Source organism: Geotrypetes seraphini, chromosome 13 (assembly GCF_902459505.1).
Source record: "Geotrypetes seraphini chromosome 13, aGeoSer1.1, whole genome shotgun sequence".
In the NCBI taxonomy this organism is placed as follows: Eukaryota; Metazoa; Chordata; class Amphibia; order Gymnophiona; family Dermophiidae; genus Geotrypetes; species Geotrypetes seraphini.
This window is the reverse complement of record NC_047096.1, coordinates 25,935,494-25,953,394: the sequence shown is the minus strand read 5'-3', so window position 1 is coordinate 25,953,394 and position 17,901 is coordinate 25,935,494. Positions and strand designations below refer to the sequence as shown.

At 40.3% G+C, this 17,901-nt stretch overlaps 1 protein-coding gene across 1 annotated transcript; it reads left to right on the top strand.

The window, feature by feature from the left end:
• Positions 1-31: 31 nt before the first annotated feature.
• Positions 32-16,340, top strand: PAFAH1B2 (platelet activating factor acetylhydrolase 1b catalytic subunit 2). Its single transcript, XM_033919390.1, has 6 exons — positions 32-176; positions 3,426-3,513; positions 7,636-7,725; positions 8,859-8,975; positions 11,500-11,622; positions 15,188-16,340. The coding sequence occupies exons 2-6, from the start codon at positions 3,433-3,435 to the stop codon at positions 15,464-15,466; spliced, it is 690 nt and encodes a 229-aa protein (XP_033775281.1). The 5' UTR covers positions 32-176; positions 3,426-3,432; the 3' UTR covers positions 15,467-16,340.
• The last annotated feature ends 1,561 nt before the right edge of the window (positions 16,341-17,901 follow it).

The window sequence follows — 17,901 nt, the reverse complement described above, 5'->3', positions numbered from 1 at the left end:
CTCTCCCTACAACGCAACTTCCTGTTTCACGGTTTCCTTGTCGCGCCCCGCCCACTCTCCCTACCACGCAACTTCCTGTTTCCGGCGGGGCGGGACGGGACTGGACGCGGCGGAGGGAAAGGTCCGGGGCCTGGTGCAGGCGACCTGCGTTAATTGACGCTGCAGCCAGTTTGAAGGTACGAAGGAGCTGGTTTGAGATTAAGGGAGAACCGCCGGCGGGAGTTAAGACGGGGAGCAGAGGGGAGACCTGCTGGACCGGAGAGAGTGGATGCGAGAGATCCAGCACCGCCCTGGATCATTGAATGTGTGTGAAAAGGGCTGCTTGACCTGTGAACGTGTAGGGTAGCTAGTTTGGTATCGGTGCCTTTGCCTTCATTTTTTTGTAGTTGCAGCTTCTGAGAGATGATGCTGTTTGTAGCTGTTGGCTGTCTGCTAATAGTATTGCTGTTATTATGCACGAAATACCGTTTCCAAGTTAACCTAGTTCCAGGAGGGAGATTTAAGACCAAGAGTGCATTATGGGATGCAGCACTGATTTCAATGGGTAGAATCGGGAGTTACAATTACTACTATCCTGTTCAGAACTATGGCCTAGATCAGTGTTTCTCAGCTCGGTTGTGGAGTACCCCTTTGCCAGTCAGGTTTTCAGGGTATCCACATTGAATTTACATAAACTTGATTTGCATACACTGCCTCCATTATATACAAATTTCTTTCATGCATGTTCATTGTGGATATACTGAAAACCTGACAGGCAAGAGGGTACTTACTCCAAGACCAAGTTGAGAAACTGGCCTAGATGTACTAAAATCAGCGAACGTCTAACGATTATTGCTAAACCGGTTATGACTCGTTTAGTGACAATTGCATTTGCTGACCCGTTGCAGAAAATGGCTCACTGCGTGGTTTTCTGCACAATTGCTCATTCTCCAATCCGGCCATGCAAATAAGATAATTTAATATTGAAATGCCATGTAAACTAACTGAGTGACTGATGCTCTAACATCGCTTTGTGATGCACAAAAATATAGATCCTTTTTAGCGATCTGAAAAAAGAGACTGGTCAAGACTAGCCACTTACATGTCTTACCGATAGTTCAGCCCTGAAATTAATATAATATTTATAACATTTATACCATAAATACAGTTTTTACAAATAACAGGGATGTATACGTTGTGCGTTGTGAGCACGTGTGGAAGGTGAGTCTTATGTGTGCTCATAAAATATAAAAGAGAGGGCAGCAAAAAGATGGGGCCAATGAGAGAAGGCTAAAATTTTTATTCCTTATAATTACAATATGTACAAGCTGGGCCAGAACTTTATACAGCACCCCCACTCAACGCTATCATACTCACCAAACCGAAAAAAAAAACCCCAACAACCGGAAAAGACAAAAAAAGATGTAAAACTGTTCTGTAAACACCACCTGTTCGCTTTCCTTTCTTTATTTTGGAGCCATTGGAAGGAGCTTTTGGAAAGAAGGAAAATCTCTAATGTACACATATGACGTGCTACAATAATTCACTCCTATGACTGACGAAGCAAATCTGGCACATGTGTAAATTGTCACTGTATCAACTGGACTATTCTGCACATGTATGAGAGTTGCTTTCACTGCGATCGATCGGACGAGATTGAACAGAGATTACTAAGAATTCTTTTTAGCAACGCCCAACGAAAAGATAAAAGAAAACACGATTCATGTGAGCGGGCAAGAATATAATATTGAACAATATAAAAATATTGGGTGTAACTCTCGACAAACATCTGACTGGAAAAACATATAGACCTACTGTTTAAGAAATGTATCTCAGTTCTATGGAAGCTCCGCACCATCAAGAAGTTTTTTGATGAACCTTCTTTTCGTTTGCTGGTGCAGATATCCATTTTGAGTATTCTAGATTACTGCAATATTTAGGGGTTTACAAAAAAATACTCAAAAAACTGAGATTGATTCAGAACACTGCATTTCGCCTCATTTTTGGACTAAAAAAATGGGAGCACATTACCCCTTTTTATCAAAAACTTCACTGGTTGCCAGTAGAATCCAGAGTTCTGTTTAAGTTTTCCTGTATTTGTTACAAAGCAGTTTTCGGGATGCTACCAGATTATCTTGCTTCTCAGTTTTCTTTGAACTATTCTAATAAGAGTACACGTAGAATAAATCTATTTAATTACCCTTCTCTAAAATCATGTCAATATAAGAAGTTTTTGATAGAATTTTATCATTCCAGGCTGCAATACATGGCTTGGAAAACCTATATTAGAGGCTACTTCTTATTCTGATTTTAAAAAATCACTAAAGACACGCCTGTGTGACATGTTTACATCTTAGTTGTGGTACTGTTTAACTTCTCCTTGCTTTTTAACTTTTAATTGATACATTTTTTGACTTTTAATGTACTCTATATATATTGATTGTATGTGTTTTTTTACTTTGTTGTGAACCGCTTTGAACTTTTGGTATAGCAGTATACAAATAAAATAAATTATTATTATTAAGAACCTCCACACAAAATTGTTTAAGCATCTATCGCTGTTTCGGAATCGGCCCACAACAATCCACACGGTCTTACCGACCATGTGTAGCGCATCTAGTCCTAGGACTGGCCAAAAAGTCTTCTTCTGAAACTGGGTAATAGAGAATGACACGGGGACAAATTTGTCCCCATCCCTGCAGGAACTCAATTTATAATTTAAATGTTTCAAATTGTAAAATGGTTATTCGGGATGGATGTCTTTCTCATGTTTTCGAACAGGAATTCTGGACCTCTTTTCTGTTCAAAAATTGCAGTGAGATGGACCTTTTTTTGAATGCTATGAACAAGATGTCCCAACTCCGACTTGGGCATTCTTTGAAAATGCCCTTCTGTGGCATCAGAAAAGCCTTTTCACAGCTGAAAGACAGAGTACATCATGGCTGATCTGTCTGCACGAAGAGAAAAGAGTCTGCAATTTGATTTAGTCATTTTCTGATCTAACCTTTTCTTGTAGTTTGTACTTAATTTGTATTTAATGGCAGTTTTGTTTTCCAAAAGCAAACAGATTTTTAGCCTCAATGTGAACAAAAAAACTTAGCAAAATTTTAACTTTAGTCAGTACATTAATGAAAAAATAGCTTTTATACCTTTCGCTGGCTTTTACTAAAGCACGGTAAATCTTCTTACCGCAGGTCGGCGAGGTAAATACTTCGACACTCATAGGAATTGAATGAGCAGCAGAGCATTTACCTCGCTGGCCCACAGTAAAAAGCTCTACCGTGATTTTGTAAAAGGAGCCCTTTGTCTCAAGTTAGTTTTAACTAATAATTGCATGCTGCAAGCACTTTTCGCTGAGAAAAGTTCCACTGTTAAAACCATTTTGATGAATGCAGTTCTATATGAATTTTTGTTCTAATGTTTGTATTTTAATCACTATTATTCAGGTATAGAATGAGCCAAGGAGACGCCAACTTAGCAGCAGTTCCACATGCAGCTGAAGATATTCAAGGAGATGGCCGATGGATGTCTCAGGTATGAGAACTAAAGGTCCATAAATGAAAAAAAAAAAAAAGAATAAGTTGATACTTTTTTAAAAATTGAACTAAACATAAATTATAAGCATAAGTTTGTATAGGACATCAAGAAAACATTTCTTTTTAACTTTTTTATTTAAACATATTAGAATGTTTTAAAATAAACATATTCCTCCTGATATTCAGATCATGAGAGATTGTTAGCAATACCAGAAATTCAATACCTATGCCATATCATATTAAGGTGGAAGTCATTAGCGAATTCTCTCTCTTTCTCTGGTTTATGTATTAAAGCATCCACAAACTGCAACACACCACAGTTCCTTTTCCAACAAGGCAGGACAGAAAAACCTCTTTACAGCACACAAAAAGAAAAAAAAAAATCAAACTAGCAGTGCTTTATCTTAATTGGTCTCCATAGCTTCAGCTGGTCCAGAATAAAAAGGTAAATGTTCACCAACCTCCATGTATTCCTCAGCTCCTGACCAATCTGCCTGTGTGTGTTGTTCGCTTCTCCAAGCTCCTTCAATTCTTCTCCAGGAATGGCTTTAGGCTGAAGTCTGTCCCATAACATGGACTGCTGTTTCTCTGTCTCTCTGTGGCGCTGCCTTCCGTTCTTCCTGGCCTCCTCCTCTCCTTGACTGCATCTGGGGCTTATATTCTAGCAAACCATGCCCCCAAGCTCTGAGGTAAAGGAATGGTCCAATATAGAGGTCTGCACGGGAACGGGGATCGCGGGAATCCTGCAGGAAACCCCTCTAACCCACGGGACTCCCATGGGACGCCCCTCTGGCTCACGGGATTCCCACGGGGACCCCACTCTAGCCCACGGGATTCCCACGGGGACCCCCCTCTAGCCAACGGGACTCCCATGGGGATGGAAGGCTTTGGAAGCAGGGTTCGTCCATATAATATAATAGACACATCAACCTTAGTAAAAGAGGGAGTTTATAAGTTAATTACCTGAACAGAAAACAAAAAAAGGGTTCCACCAAAGAGATTCCACAAGGAAAACAGTAGCACAAACACAAAAGAAACTGTGGAATTGATGATCCTGTCAGAAGTAATTGCTGCTTTTTATGGGGACGGGCGGGGATGGAGGTAATTCCTTGCGGGGATGGGTGGGGACGGAGAGGATCCTGACGGGAACGGGTGGGGACAGAGAGGATCCTTACAGGGACGGGTGGGGACGGAGAGGATCCTGGCGGGGATGGGTGGGATTTCTGTCCCTGCGCAACTCTCTAGTCCAATACTGCCCCTGGCTCCCCCTTTGGCTAGGCTGAAAATAGCACTTAGGAAACCTGGGCTGTTTAAAGACAGATTTAAGGCTTTTTCTCTTTCCCTGAATGGGCTCTTTCTACAGGGCCACTTCCTTCATACTGAGCAAGGTTAAAGCTAAGGGCCTCTGTCAGGATAGGCAGCCTCATACTAGGGAAATTTCTCAGGTTAAATTTTCTATCCTCTATCCCCTTATTCGTCCTGCTTTTACCATGTGACAAGACTGATGTAACCCTAGACTTGCCACAATATGGAGAAAGAAAAAATGTCAAATAGTCAGGAGACCCTGGCAGGTGAGTTAAGAGAAGACAGAAGAAAACAGAGCCTAAGACCAACATGATTTAAAGAATAAAATGAGAAAACAAAAGGTAGAAAAATAGTTTTTTTTCTATTTTGGGATTAGAATATATCAGGTTTGACATCTGGATCCTACCGGAGCTGGTGTTAGATGTAACGGGACCACAAAGTCCACTACCAGGCTGTGCCACTTTCAGCTTCCAGCAGGCTCAGGGCTCTCTGGCCAGGGGACAGTTGCCCAAGTTGCTCTCCCCTAACACTATTCCTGCTATGTGTGATCTTTGTTTTGCACAATATAGAAGGAAATTGATCTATTTCTTTGGTGCTACTACATGCAGAGTGTGGCTTCTTGGGATTTTGGTTTAATTTACTATATGTTTATCATTTTTGGTCAGCTATTATAGATGTGGCATTTGTGTTCTGTGTGTGTGTCCAAGGTATTCTGTTAGTATAATTTTTCTATGTAGAATTCTGTAGTAATTTGGCTTCTTCAGTTTTCTCTATAGTGGAGGGGATATTGAGGGGAGGGGAGATGGGGGTTTTGTTGATCATTGTTCTATATTTGTGATTTATAAAATGACAGTTGTATAGAATATTGTTTCTTTTTATACTTTAATAAAATGATTTTAATATAAAATCATAATTATTCAAGGCTTGTGCGAATGGGATCAGCCAGAGCTTGCGGGGATGGGGCGGTAACAGGGATGGAGCTTGCGGGGACGGGGCAGTGGCGGGGACAAACCCTTTCCCCACATCATTCTCTACTCAGCTTGGTGCTCTCTATCTCCACTTGCTGGTAGATGGACACAACCCACTTGTCTGGATTTATCTACTATGACTAAAGGAACGAACATTATCAGGTATAAAGATATATGTTTCTTTATCTTCCCAGATCCATATGTTCTTCAGGCTCATTAGTTTGTTCAGTCTGAAAGCAAAAATGAATTCAGTCTTCAGAACTGATGTTGTAGGTCAGATAGGTAAACTAACTCACTGGTCATTTCATCATCGGGTAGCAGAGTAAACAGTCTTAGTTCTATTTCATGATAATACTGTCACGGATAGGTCTTTTTTGGACAGTGGCATAATTTCACTTTAACCCTTTCAGGACCAAGGGACATATTTGTCCCATAACTTTAAAATTTTGATTGGGATAGTCTACAGTTCTAAATTTGATATGTACGGATTCCATATGATACTGCCTTTATGTAAACAAACTGGTTCCGACATTCATTCATTAGCGTCGTTGCTAGATTGACGAGAAGATTCACTTGCCACACTGTCCATAAGCCAGAAGTGTGATTTTTTTTTAATAAAAATAATGATATTTCACAAAAAAAATCAATTTTTTGGCATCTGCAAGCCCTTTTTACCATAAAAATGTCGTCAAAACCACAAAAATTGGCCTACGATCCTTATGGTCCTGAAAGGGTTAAATAATGAAGACACAGAATACAGTAGGTTTTTTAATTCTTGGCACTTGGTTCCTTACATTCTAATACTTTTATCTATACCCACTTACTGTGTGGCAGATGCTGCAACCTGTGGCATGATCATAGGCAACTTTCTGCTTCTGGATACATTTTGGGCTTGTCACCCTAGTGACTTTCCCTGAAGGTATTTGGTCTCTCTTGTAACAGACCTGTTCATTTCTTTTTGACCTGAGAAAGGAAGTGTTGGCTCCTAAAAGCTAGTCAAAAGGACAGTTCTAGAGAAGTTGCATGTTGTTTGTGTGTGTGAATTAACAGATGTACATGTGTAAATCAACACACATATATAAGTAGTGATTTTAGAAAATGTGATCTCCATATGTTTACACTGTAGTATGCAGAGATTTCAAGAAAGAATGTTCTGGGTGATCCTTCAGAGTATACATATACAGGGCAGTTTCCCCTTGGACACTTAAACCTGCTTCATGTCAATTGATTAACTTCTCAATTGGGCAAGGAAGAGAGGTTGAGAGAGTAATTGTGCTTAACCTTTTAGACATTCATACTTTGAGTTTTTGGAGCTAAAGACTCCTTCATTTCCTATGGATATGCAGTTTTACAAAATCCCCCACTTATATGTGTAAGTAACAAAATTACATGTGAATTGCAATGCCTACAAGTGCAAAACCTCAAGTGATGTTTCTCTTTGTCTGAACAATTTTCTTAAAAAATGGCATCCTGCCAAATAATCTGCTGCTAAATATGTTTTAGAAAAGGCCCTGCATTTACTGAGCCTTTCCTAAAATACTAGGTTTCTTCAAAGAGCTAGGGGGAAGATTTATCAAACTAGGCTGCATTTAAGATAGGCTGTTTTACTTTTAACCTGGGTTATTAGTAACTAGCTTTCATTGCATAAACTGGGATATTTGCTGAAATAACCCATCTCAATGATAGGCCACATTGATAACAGCCCTCCCCACTTAAATGTCAGTTTCTATCCTGAGCTAGAGCAGTAGGAAGGGATTTACCTGACAGAAACTGAAAACAACAATTGTTTTCAGTCAAGTTCAAAATATTGAGAAATTTCTGTAACTTTTCATTTCATTTGTTCGCAGCACCTGAGGTTTGTGCTGGACTGCAAAGACAAAGAGCCAGATGTGGTGTTTGTTGGTGACTCCATGGTGCAGCTTCTCCAGCAGTATGAGGTAACACTTGAGCTGGAGTAGTTTTGGTGGTGGAGGGGGCCTGGTAATTGTTACTGTCTGTAGCCTTCTATTTTTTTCCTGTTTGACTCAGCAGGAAAAACGTGTAGTGCATGTAAAGAAAATATTAGAACTACATTGGTATTTCTGGTACTAATGTTGGATACATTCCCCTAGCACACCTTTCTCTGACTATGTTCTCACTGTGGATTGAAATGCAAGCCTTTCTTCATGCAGAGTTGGGGATATAAGAAGCAGGTTGCAACCTGAAATTGTTTTCCTGAACACAGAGTAAATTTACTTACCTAAGGTGTGTTACCTAGAAAACAGGGGATTTAATGCTGAAGAAAAAGGTTAAGAATGAGAACAGAAATAGTTTGGGAGCAGTTTGATTTACACTTCCCCCTCTGAATCCGCGGTTTCAGCATCTGCAGATTTGGTTATTTGCGGTTTTAAACCCAAAAACCCATTTGAATTTTTTGGGCTATTTAAAGCCCTGTAAGCCCCCCCTTAAGCCTTACCTGGTGGTCTAGCGGGTTTTTGGGGCAGGAGCAATCATCTCATGCTCCTGCCCCGTGCAGATCCCTCACAGGAAATGGCTCGAGAGACTACGGGAGCTCAAGGCAGCCATTTCCTGTGAGCGATCTGCACAGGGCAGGAGCGTGGGAAGATCGCTCCTGCCCTGAAAACCCGCTAGACCACCAGGTAAGACTTAAGGGGGGGGGGGCTTACAGGGCTTAAAATAGCCAGGGGGGGAAGCGAGGGTTAGGGGAAGAACCAGCCCGAATATTAATCGTGTTTTTTTAATATTCGTGGGATGGCTCTGCCCCTAACCCCCGTGGATAAGGAGGGAGAAGTGTATTACATTTGTACAGGCTTGATGAGGACAGCACCATCTATTTCTCTTTCTTAGAGTAAAATCCTGTCTTGGAGCACCATTTAGGAGAGGAAAGCATCATGTAGATATACAGATTAACCGGAATGATTGGTATAGGTTCTTCCTCTATTTCCTGTAGAAATCTGAGGGATCTGTTCTGTAATGATTCATGTAAAGTCAAAATTTGTAAAACAATAAAAAAATAAATCTCTGTAATAGAACCTTTGATGAGCATTAATCTTTGTTCCTATGTTTCCAGCTATGGAGAGAGCTTTTTTCCCCACTCCATGCTCTAAATTTTGGAATTGGTGGAGATACAACAAGGCATGTACTATGGAGGCTGCAGAATGGAGAGCTAGAAAATATCAAACCCAAGGTACAGTGATTCTTTCTTTCGTTAAAAAACTAGGGATGGCTTTATCCTTCATATGGGAGACTTTTTTGTACTTAGGCATGGAGCTACAATATCTGGAACTTGATGAAAAAAATAGCATCACCTCCAGCCCATTTCCCATCCTCCAGAGAAACCAGATGCTGCTTTAGAGCCCGAGGACTCCCCCAAAAACCATAGTTTCTTCAATACCTGTTCTAATGCAATGTGTCTAGTGGTCCTGAATGCTAGGTCTTTGGTATTTATTTATTTATATACCACTTAAGTAGTTTACATTCAGTACTCAAGCATTTTTCATCTGTCCTGGTGGGCTCACACTCTATGTAATGTACCTGGAGCAATGAGGGATTAAGTGACTTACCCAGGGTTATAAGGAACAGTGTGGAATTTGAACCCACAACCTCAGGGTGCTGAGGCTGTAGCTCCACCACTTCACCACACACCCCAGGTGAACCTTCAACTGAACCCGCAAATTTTTTGAAATCTACCTCCTTCCCATGGAGCTGCTTCTGCCCTCTCAGTTTTTATCTGCAAGCAAGTTGCTCAGAAGTATTTCTGCTCTGCTCTTTGGATTTATTATTTTGGGGTATTTTTTCTAAGTGTTTGGTTGAAGGCTCAGTGCCCAGAGGTTCTCAATTGTCTGCCTGAGAGAAGACACAGACTCGTGCTGAGAAAGTCTGCTGCTAGCAGATTCAGCTCTTGGGGGGCACCTAGCTAGCCAGCCTGCTTTTGTATATTTTGAGCTTAGGGGCCATCCCCTGCATAGCTGCTCGCAACACTGATTTACTAGGAGCTTGAGTGCAGGCTGTTGGGCTTCTTCCCAACTTGGCCAGGATTAATAGTGGGCCAGCTACGTGGTCTTCCCTCCCTTTGCAGTGCAAGGTTTTCCGGGGGGGTTAAGGCTCAGACTGACCTTTGTCCAACTGGCAGCCCAAAGACCCAAGTTCATCCAACAAACCTGTAAGGCAGAGTTCTTCTCCATTTATCCCAGCTGCATTCCTGAGCGGAAGCAGGCAAGCACATGACACAGAGATTAAAGCTATTATAGCCTATGGGGAAATTTGTTGGGGTTCTCCAGAAGTGAATTTTGAAGGTTTCTGCAACCAGAGCCAAGGTCCCCTACTAGAGAATGACACGGTGATTGTTACCTGGGGGTAGCCACGGGTAATCGGCAGGAAAGGGGAAGAAAAAAGACTGGTTGCCCTGGGTACAGGGCCTAGGACATTCACCGCCCTGTGAAGCAGGGCTCTTCTTGTGCATGGTTTAGTTCGTCCTACTGAAAATAGTCTCAACCTTCCACGTCAATCAGAGGTCCGTTTGCCCACTTTCCACCCTACGAGGTTTAAGAAAAAAGATAAAGCATTGCATTTGCTGGATGTTAATCGAGTGCTTTTCCTGTACCTTGAAGTTACCAATGAGTTTTGTGTATCAGATCACTTTTTTTGTTCTAACCAGTCATGCCAAAAAACGAAGGTCGGTGTCTAAAGCATCGATTTCCAGATGGTTTTAAATGACTATTTCCTCCGCATATGTGGGCTGTGGTAAGCAGCTGTCACTACCTTATGGGCAGAGACTCAGATGGTTTTGCCCAAGAAAATCTGTAGAGCATCTACTTGGTCTACCCCTCATACCTTTACCAGGTTCTATAGGGTGGACGTAGCAGCCAAGAAAGATGCCACTTTTGGGTCCTCTGATTTGAAGGCAGGCTCAGTGGGCCTGTCCAAGACTCCAGGGACTGCTTTGGTATGTCTGTAGTGTTCAGGACCACTAGACACATTGCACTAGAATGAAAGATTAGGTTCTTACCTCAATAATCTTTCTTGTAGATGTATCTAGTGGTTCAGAAGCCCTTCCCTGTCAGTGGGCTTCGCCTGCCTTAAGATCAGTCCAATTTTGGAGAATTCTCTGTCTCAAATGAGCTGAAAGAATATATATAAAAAAAGGAAAACACTCAAGAACGTAAAGTCTGGTTTAAGTCTCTGCTTGATTGCAGGACATTCGAGTAGCTACAAGCTCTGTATAGGATTAATGCTGGTTGCACACAGTTTTTGTACTGGTTTAGATCAGTTACTTGAATGTTATAATATTAATGTTACAGAGCAGAACTGAATTGTAGTGTCAGGGATTTTTCCTCATTTCCCTCCATCCAGTTATTTCTTTCATTACAGTGCTACTTGATTGCTTTTATACAAACTGAGGGAGCAGGAGCAGCTCCCTGGGAAGGAGGTGGAGTTCAAAAGATGATTGCCAGCATTTTGCAAGCAACTTGCATATCTACAAGAAAGATTATCAAGGTAAGAACCTAATCCTTTCTTCTTTTTTTTTTTTTTTAGAGGATTTGCAATATTTTGATAGGATAAAATGCTCTTAACTCTGTCTGGCTACATCTATACTTACACAAGATAACAGAAGTCACCCATGCTGTGGAAAAGGGGACAGTACCAGAATACAAATTTCTGCTTGGATTTTGTGAGTAATTAGCTCATAGTTGTTTTATTACTGTTTCTAGGTGATCGTCCTTTGGATTGGAACAAACAACCATGAAAATACAGCAGAAGAAGTGGCAGGTGGTATTGAGGCCATTATACAGCTAATTAACACACTTCAGCCTCAAGCCAAAGTCATTGTCATGGTATGCAGCATGTTACAGTATACTAGAGACACTTAGACAAGACATATGATAAGTTAGGGTATGAATGAAATCTTGTGAAGTTTGGTCATGAAATCATAACATAAGAACATAAGAATTGCCATCTCCGGATCAGAACCTGGGTCCATCAAGTCCGGTGATCTGCACATGCGGAGGCCTGCCAGGTGTACCCTGGCATAGTTTTAGTCCCCATATCACTGTAAATTGGTAAAGAGGAGGCAAATATCATATTGAAAAGAGGCCTTAGATCTGATGTTGAGAAAGCTAGGAATTAACATGCTTTGGAATGACAATCTTTCTATGGGGCACTTAATGAGCCTTTACATTTAACATAGAAACATAGGCCATATGGTCTTTCTGCCTTCATTTTTCTGTCTAATCTGCCTAACTATGCCATCTACTATCCCCTTCTCTCCCTTAGAGAATCAAAATACTTGTCCCAAGCTTTTTTAATTCAGATGCACTTTTTGTCTCCACTACCTCCTCTGGGAGACTGTTCCAAATCACCACCCTTTCCATGAAAAGGTGTTTTCTGAGGTTACTTTTGAGTCTGTCTCCTTTCACCTTCATCCTATGCCCCAACATTCCAGAGTTTCTTTTCAATTGAAAAAGATTCACCTTCACATTTATGCCATGTAGGTATTTAAACATGTCTATCATATCTTCCTTCTCCCACCTTTCCTCCAAAATATATATATTGAGATCTTTAAGTCTGTCCCCATATGCCTTATGATGAGGACCACCAACCATTTTAGTAGCCTTCCTCTGCACCGACTCCAGTCTCCAGGATGTGCATTGCAGATTTTGGTATCATGCACAGAGAGGCAAATCTTACCAGACAGCCATTCATCAATTTCACTTACAAAATTGTTAAAAAGAACAGGCCCAAGAACTGAACCCTTTTAACATCTCAATAACAGACCTTGGACTTTTCCTTCAGGAACTTGCCAAACCTTTTTTTAACCCAGCTACGCTAACTGCTGTTATAACATCCTCTAGCAACAAGTTCCATAGCTTAACTATTTGGTGAGTGAAAAAATATTTCCTCCTATGTGTTTTAAAGGTATTTCCATGTAACTTCATTGAGTGTCCCCTAGTCTTTGTAATTTTTGAAAGTGTAAAAAATCAGTTCACTTTTACCCGTTCTACACCACTCAGGATTTTATAGACATCAGTTATATCTCCCCTTATCTGCCTCTTTTCCAAGCTGAAAACCTTAACCTCTTTAGCCTTTCCTCATATAAGAAGAGTTCCATCTCCTTTTATCATTTTGGTTGCTCTTCTTTGAGCTTTTTCTAATTCCATTATATCTTTCTTTTTTTGTTTGTTTTTAATATCGCCTCCAGAAAAATGCGATACTCTAGATGAGGATTCTGTGTTTTGTTAGTTTAGGCTACCCAGTTTTTAAGGGATAACTTTAAAATCTACTTGAACATATGGAACAGTGTTTTATCTGCTCAAGTAGGGTGTTTATACAATGGTCCAGGAGTATGCATGCATAAAAACAGATATTTGGAAATGATAGAACCTATTTTTATGTGGCATAGGCAAAGAGGAGCTGACATATGTGGGTACCATATAACTTCACATATTGAGGAGGAAGTGGGTAATACCACATGAGATCAGATGGGGCTAATGTAAAGGAGCATTTTTAACCTAACTGAAAAAGAGCAAACAAGGTGGAACCCAGTGTAAGAGTGCATGAAGGATCCCCCAAGTGCACCCACAAGTACCTTGTGAAATATAAATATATGGAAGTCATCGGCCCCTGTTCGATTGCAAGCAGTTAAAAATTTTATAAAAAAGAGAAATAAATATTTATTAATGGTCAGTAAATTAAGAAAGTGGAGGTTTTTTGATCAATGAAAGAAAGCCAACACCACATTGTTACAGGGAGAAAACGCATATGTTCCCTAGGTGGTGAATCTGAGATCTTTTCCTCCACATAGGTTTTGTCTTTCACTATCTACCTGTTGTAGTATCTTGTTTGATCAAGAGTAGATATACATCTTTCACTATCCTGACTGATAACTGGTGGCAACAGGAATATTTTTGGGAAGGTGATGGGGTCAGGAGTAGGTCAAAATGTTTCTCTGAGTGCCAGTTTGGGTGGACTTTGTGAGATAGGATGGATAGCGAGCTTTTGGAGGCTTAATTATGGCTTACTATGTGTCAGGGAAGTAATGAAAAATATTATGAAGTAAAGCCAGGAGAATGATAACAAGAGAGGTGGAGAATGGGATCCTATAGGATGTCCTAAATGCTGTGTTTGCGATGAGTATTGGTGAAATGTGGGGGAAGGAAGAAAAAGATAAGTGAATGTAGAGTCTTGCAGTGAATGGAGATGGTGACACAGTTGAAAAGGTAGCATAAGGGCATATGGAAGAATTGGAAGGAAGAATTGGAAAAGATTAGAAGGGAGATACATAAGATACAGGCTGAAGAGTTAGAATTTCAGCAAATTAAAGCAAAAGGTATTTGAATTTGGGAATATAAGAGCAGCTCCTAGTGAGGGAAGTTAAGAGAAAAGGGGAGAACAGGTGGTACAAAAATAAAAAAGGTAGGGGGATAACATGTACATATTATACGGATCAAGAAATAAGGCAGCAGTTTTCACGGAAGTCTGTGAACGGAGAGATGGAGAAAATAACTGATAACCAGAGGAGGAAATTTGATGGGAGAAGGAAAAAAGTAGTTTAGTTTTCAGTGAATGTTGAGGGTGGAGGAATCATAGGAGAGGTAAAAGGAGGCAGATTACATAAGTTTCAAAGGAGCCAGGAAAGAGAGGCTGGAGGAGGGGGAGAACTAGTGGGATGGGATAAGGATTAAAGGGAGCCACTTGCCTGAACACAAAAGGCAGTGAGTGAAAATGAGAAAGATGCGGGAGGGGAGGGAGGTAGAATAATGAATTGATGAGTTGTTGACATTTGATGGATACATGTTGCTGTATGTTTAGTGTTTCTTTGAGAGCTGTAAGTTTTTAGAAATTCAATAAATATATTTTTTAAAAAGTACATAAGCACTTATTTCTGCTGATATACTTGCCTTATGTTTGGTCAGGACCTTTTGGATAGACTTTTTATAAAGACACACAGGTGCATATTTTACTTTTATAAAATAGCAAAGGAAAAGATGGCATCAAAAGCACAGAGAACAGCATGGCAGGAAAAAGCACAATGGGCCCAAGAACAGGTATGGAGGAACAGAATTTATTAGAGGACCCAATACGGGCCATGTTTTGGCAATATGCTTGTGCTGAAGAATAACACTGTTAAGGTTGACGTAGTAGCAGTGCTGCCATGCAGGAGTTCCAGATTGAATTTCCAAGCATAGCTTCTGCTCCTCAGGCCAGCCAGACACTGGGGTTATTATGTAAAGAGCATGCAGAGAAAATCCAGTCATCTCTTAGAGCTGGAAGCACAATGGAGTAAGAGGACATTTTTCCTAGGCCAAAAAATCCCTGTTCCCGTTATCGTATAGTGTTAGCATGTAATTGCTTACAGATAGTCTGTAGTGTAGAAATTCTCCTTGTCTCCTTCGTCTACAGGGTCTGCTTCCTCGTGGAGAGAAGCCCAATCCCCTGCGGCAAAAGAATGCCCGAGTCAACCAGCTCCTGAAGTCCTCCCTCCCTAAACTCTTCAATGTGCAGCTGCTGGACATGGATGGGGGCTTTGTGCATTCAGACGGCACCATTTCCTGTCATGATATGTTTGACTTCCTGCACCTGACAGCTGCAGGCTATGCGAAGATCTGCAAGCCCCTCCATGAACTGATTATGCAGCTGCTGGAAGAGACACCTGAGGAAAAGCAAGCCACACTGGCTTAACTGTCTCAGATCAGTGTTACAGCATTTTAGCATCATCCGTAGCACTACAGCAACTCCCTTGCCTAGATGTTTATTTGGAGCACTTTTCATTGTAGAATGTTATTGGATGTTCTTTTCAGGCATTGGGGAGCAGGTTGTAGGGATGGCATTCAAAAACATTGACTGGTCTTATGAGTCAAGGTAATTTACGTTTACTGGCAGGGGACAGCTTAGTAAATGAGGAAAGAAGGGAACTTTTTTCTCTCTTTTTTTTTTTTTCTAACTACGAGTGCTTAATTTAAAACCAGAAAGCACATTTTGTGATATCTGGCATTTAATTCCTCCATTCATTGGCTTTCATCAACCAGAACTCTATTGAAATAGCCTTTGCTTCCCCTCTGGTTGCTCTAATTATCTATTTTAGCTTGTTATTCAAATCACATTCCTTGTGTTAAAAAAGATGCATTGTTCAGAATTTTCAAATTTGATTTTTCTTTTTTTAATTATACCGCAGTAGGATTATCCAGTAAAACCTAAAGTTGGAAAAAGTGTGTGAATTGAAGTTTTTCCCATGAATTTGATTGTGCTTGATCAGAACATAAGGCCTGTTTTACGAAGCCGCGGTAGTAGCTGCACTGCGGTAACGGCCCCGAAGCCCATAGAGATTTAAATGGCTTCAGGGCCGTTGCTGTGCGGCAGCCACAAGTGCAGCTTCATAAAACAGGGGGATAATTTTAAAGAATATTTTAAAGCCCATCCAGGGTCCATCAAATCCACTGATTACATAAAGCTCAGTTTTTTCTTAAAATTTGCTATTTGTGCTTAATGGAGCAAATTTCTTGGTATTATAGCTATAACTTTTATGTTTTCACACCCAGCAGTGATACATTGATAAAAAGACATTTTATGCAAAAAATCTAGCAGTATTTTATTAACTGAACCTTTAATATCTGCACTTTATTGTGGAAAATAGCAGAAATTTAACATACTTCGCTAATAGATAAACATGTACACTTTGGTGTAGCCATCTACTAATGGCATCCCAAACACAAATCTTTTGCTGTGTATAATTTGGAAGTGTCAATTATTTGCATTGTTTTTATCTATGAAGACTTTTAACTTTTTGCATTAAACTGGTTATTGAGATCAACGCTTCCACAGTTCCGTTTTGCTTTTGGTTCCAAACACTCAAGCATTCAATGTCTTCTTGAGATAGTCAGGATAAAGCCTGCAATGCTGTTCAACTCCTTGCAAAAAGGCCCCACGCTGCACTGGGTCTGTGGTGATGCCAGTGGCAAAGTCAGTTATCAGTTTAATACCTAGTTCGGCTGTGTCGTTAATCACCTTCAACACAGTGAAGGTGGTTAACGATGTAGCCGAGCGAGGTGTTAAACTAATAACTGACTTTGCCACTGGCTTCACCACAGACCCAGTGCAGCGTGAGGCCTTTTTGCAAGGAGTTGAACAGCATCGCAGGCTTTATCCTGACTATCTCAAGAAGACATTGAATGCTTGAGTGTTTGGAACACCATTAGCAGATGATTACATCAAAGAGTTCATGTTTAACTATTAGTGAAGTATGTAAAATTTCAGCTATTTTCCACAATAAAGTGCAGACATTGAAGGTTCATTTAATAAAATACTGCTGGAATTTTTTTTGCATGAAATGTCTTTTTATCAATGTATCATTGCTGAATGTGAAAACATAAAAAGTTACAGCTATAATACCATTAAGCAAAATTAATAGCAAATTTTAAGAAAAAAACAGAGCTTTATGTAACCAGTGGCTTTGAGGGACCCCAGAATGAGCTTTAAATAATTTTCTTATGAAGCACAATCAGATCAAACTTACACACTCTCAAGCTTTTCTCAACAAACTTATCATTCCCTACTCTTCATCTAGGGCCCTCAGATCAGCCGACCAGAACTTATTGACCGTTCCTCCGATCAAAGAACTTTACTACACCAGAAACACAATATTCTCCACTACAGCCCCCACACTTTGGAATGCCATGCCATCTCATCTCCACCATGAAAATTCTCTCGCTAAATTTAAAACTAATCTCAAAACCTTTTTGTTCCAAGACGCATTCCAAAGCACAAGATAAAGTTCCTTATCTTCAATTGCAGCATATTTATCACGTGAACCGCTTCATTGAAGCGACCCCCCCCCCCCTTTCCTTACTGTTTTCCCCTTTCCCTTCATACCTCCTCTGACTTTTATTTTCACAATGTAATTATTAATCTCCCACACTCCAAACTCATTTTGTATCCAGTTATGTCAATGTCTTTGTCTCAATTTGCTTCTACTCCTCTCCCCATTTATTTTTAATTTTTATATTTTTAATATTGTAAACCGACCAGATACATGAAGATAGTCGGTATATCAAATTACAAATAAACTTGGAAACTTAGATTTCATGGGGAAATCTTCAATTTTCAGTTTTTCCAACTTT

Bases quoted from the DNA above. Each gene is read 5' to 3' on its own strand.
- PAFAH1B2 (XM_033919390.1), top strand. From the start codon at position 3,433: ATGAGCCAAGGAGACGCCAACTTAGCAGCAGTTCCACATGCAGCTGAA. The intron at 7,726-8,858 runs GTAACACTTGAG...CTATGTTTCCAG, and splicing joins AGCTTCTCCAGCAGTATGAG to CTATGGAGAGAGCTTTTTTC. The intron at 11,623-15,187 runs GTATGCAGCATG...CTTCGTCTACAG, and splicing joins AAGCCAAAGTCATTGTCATG to GGTCTGCTTCCTCGTGGAGA.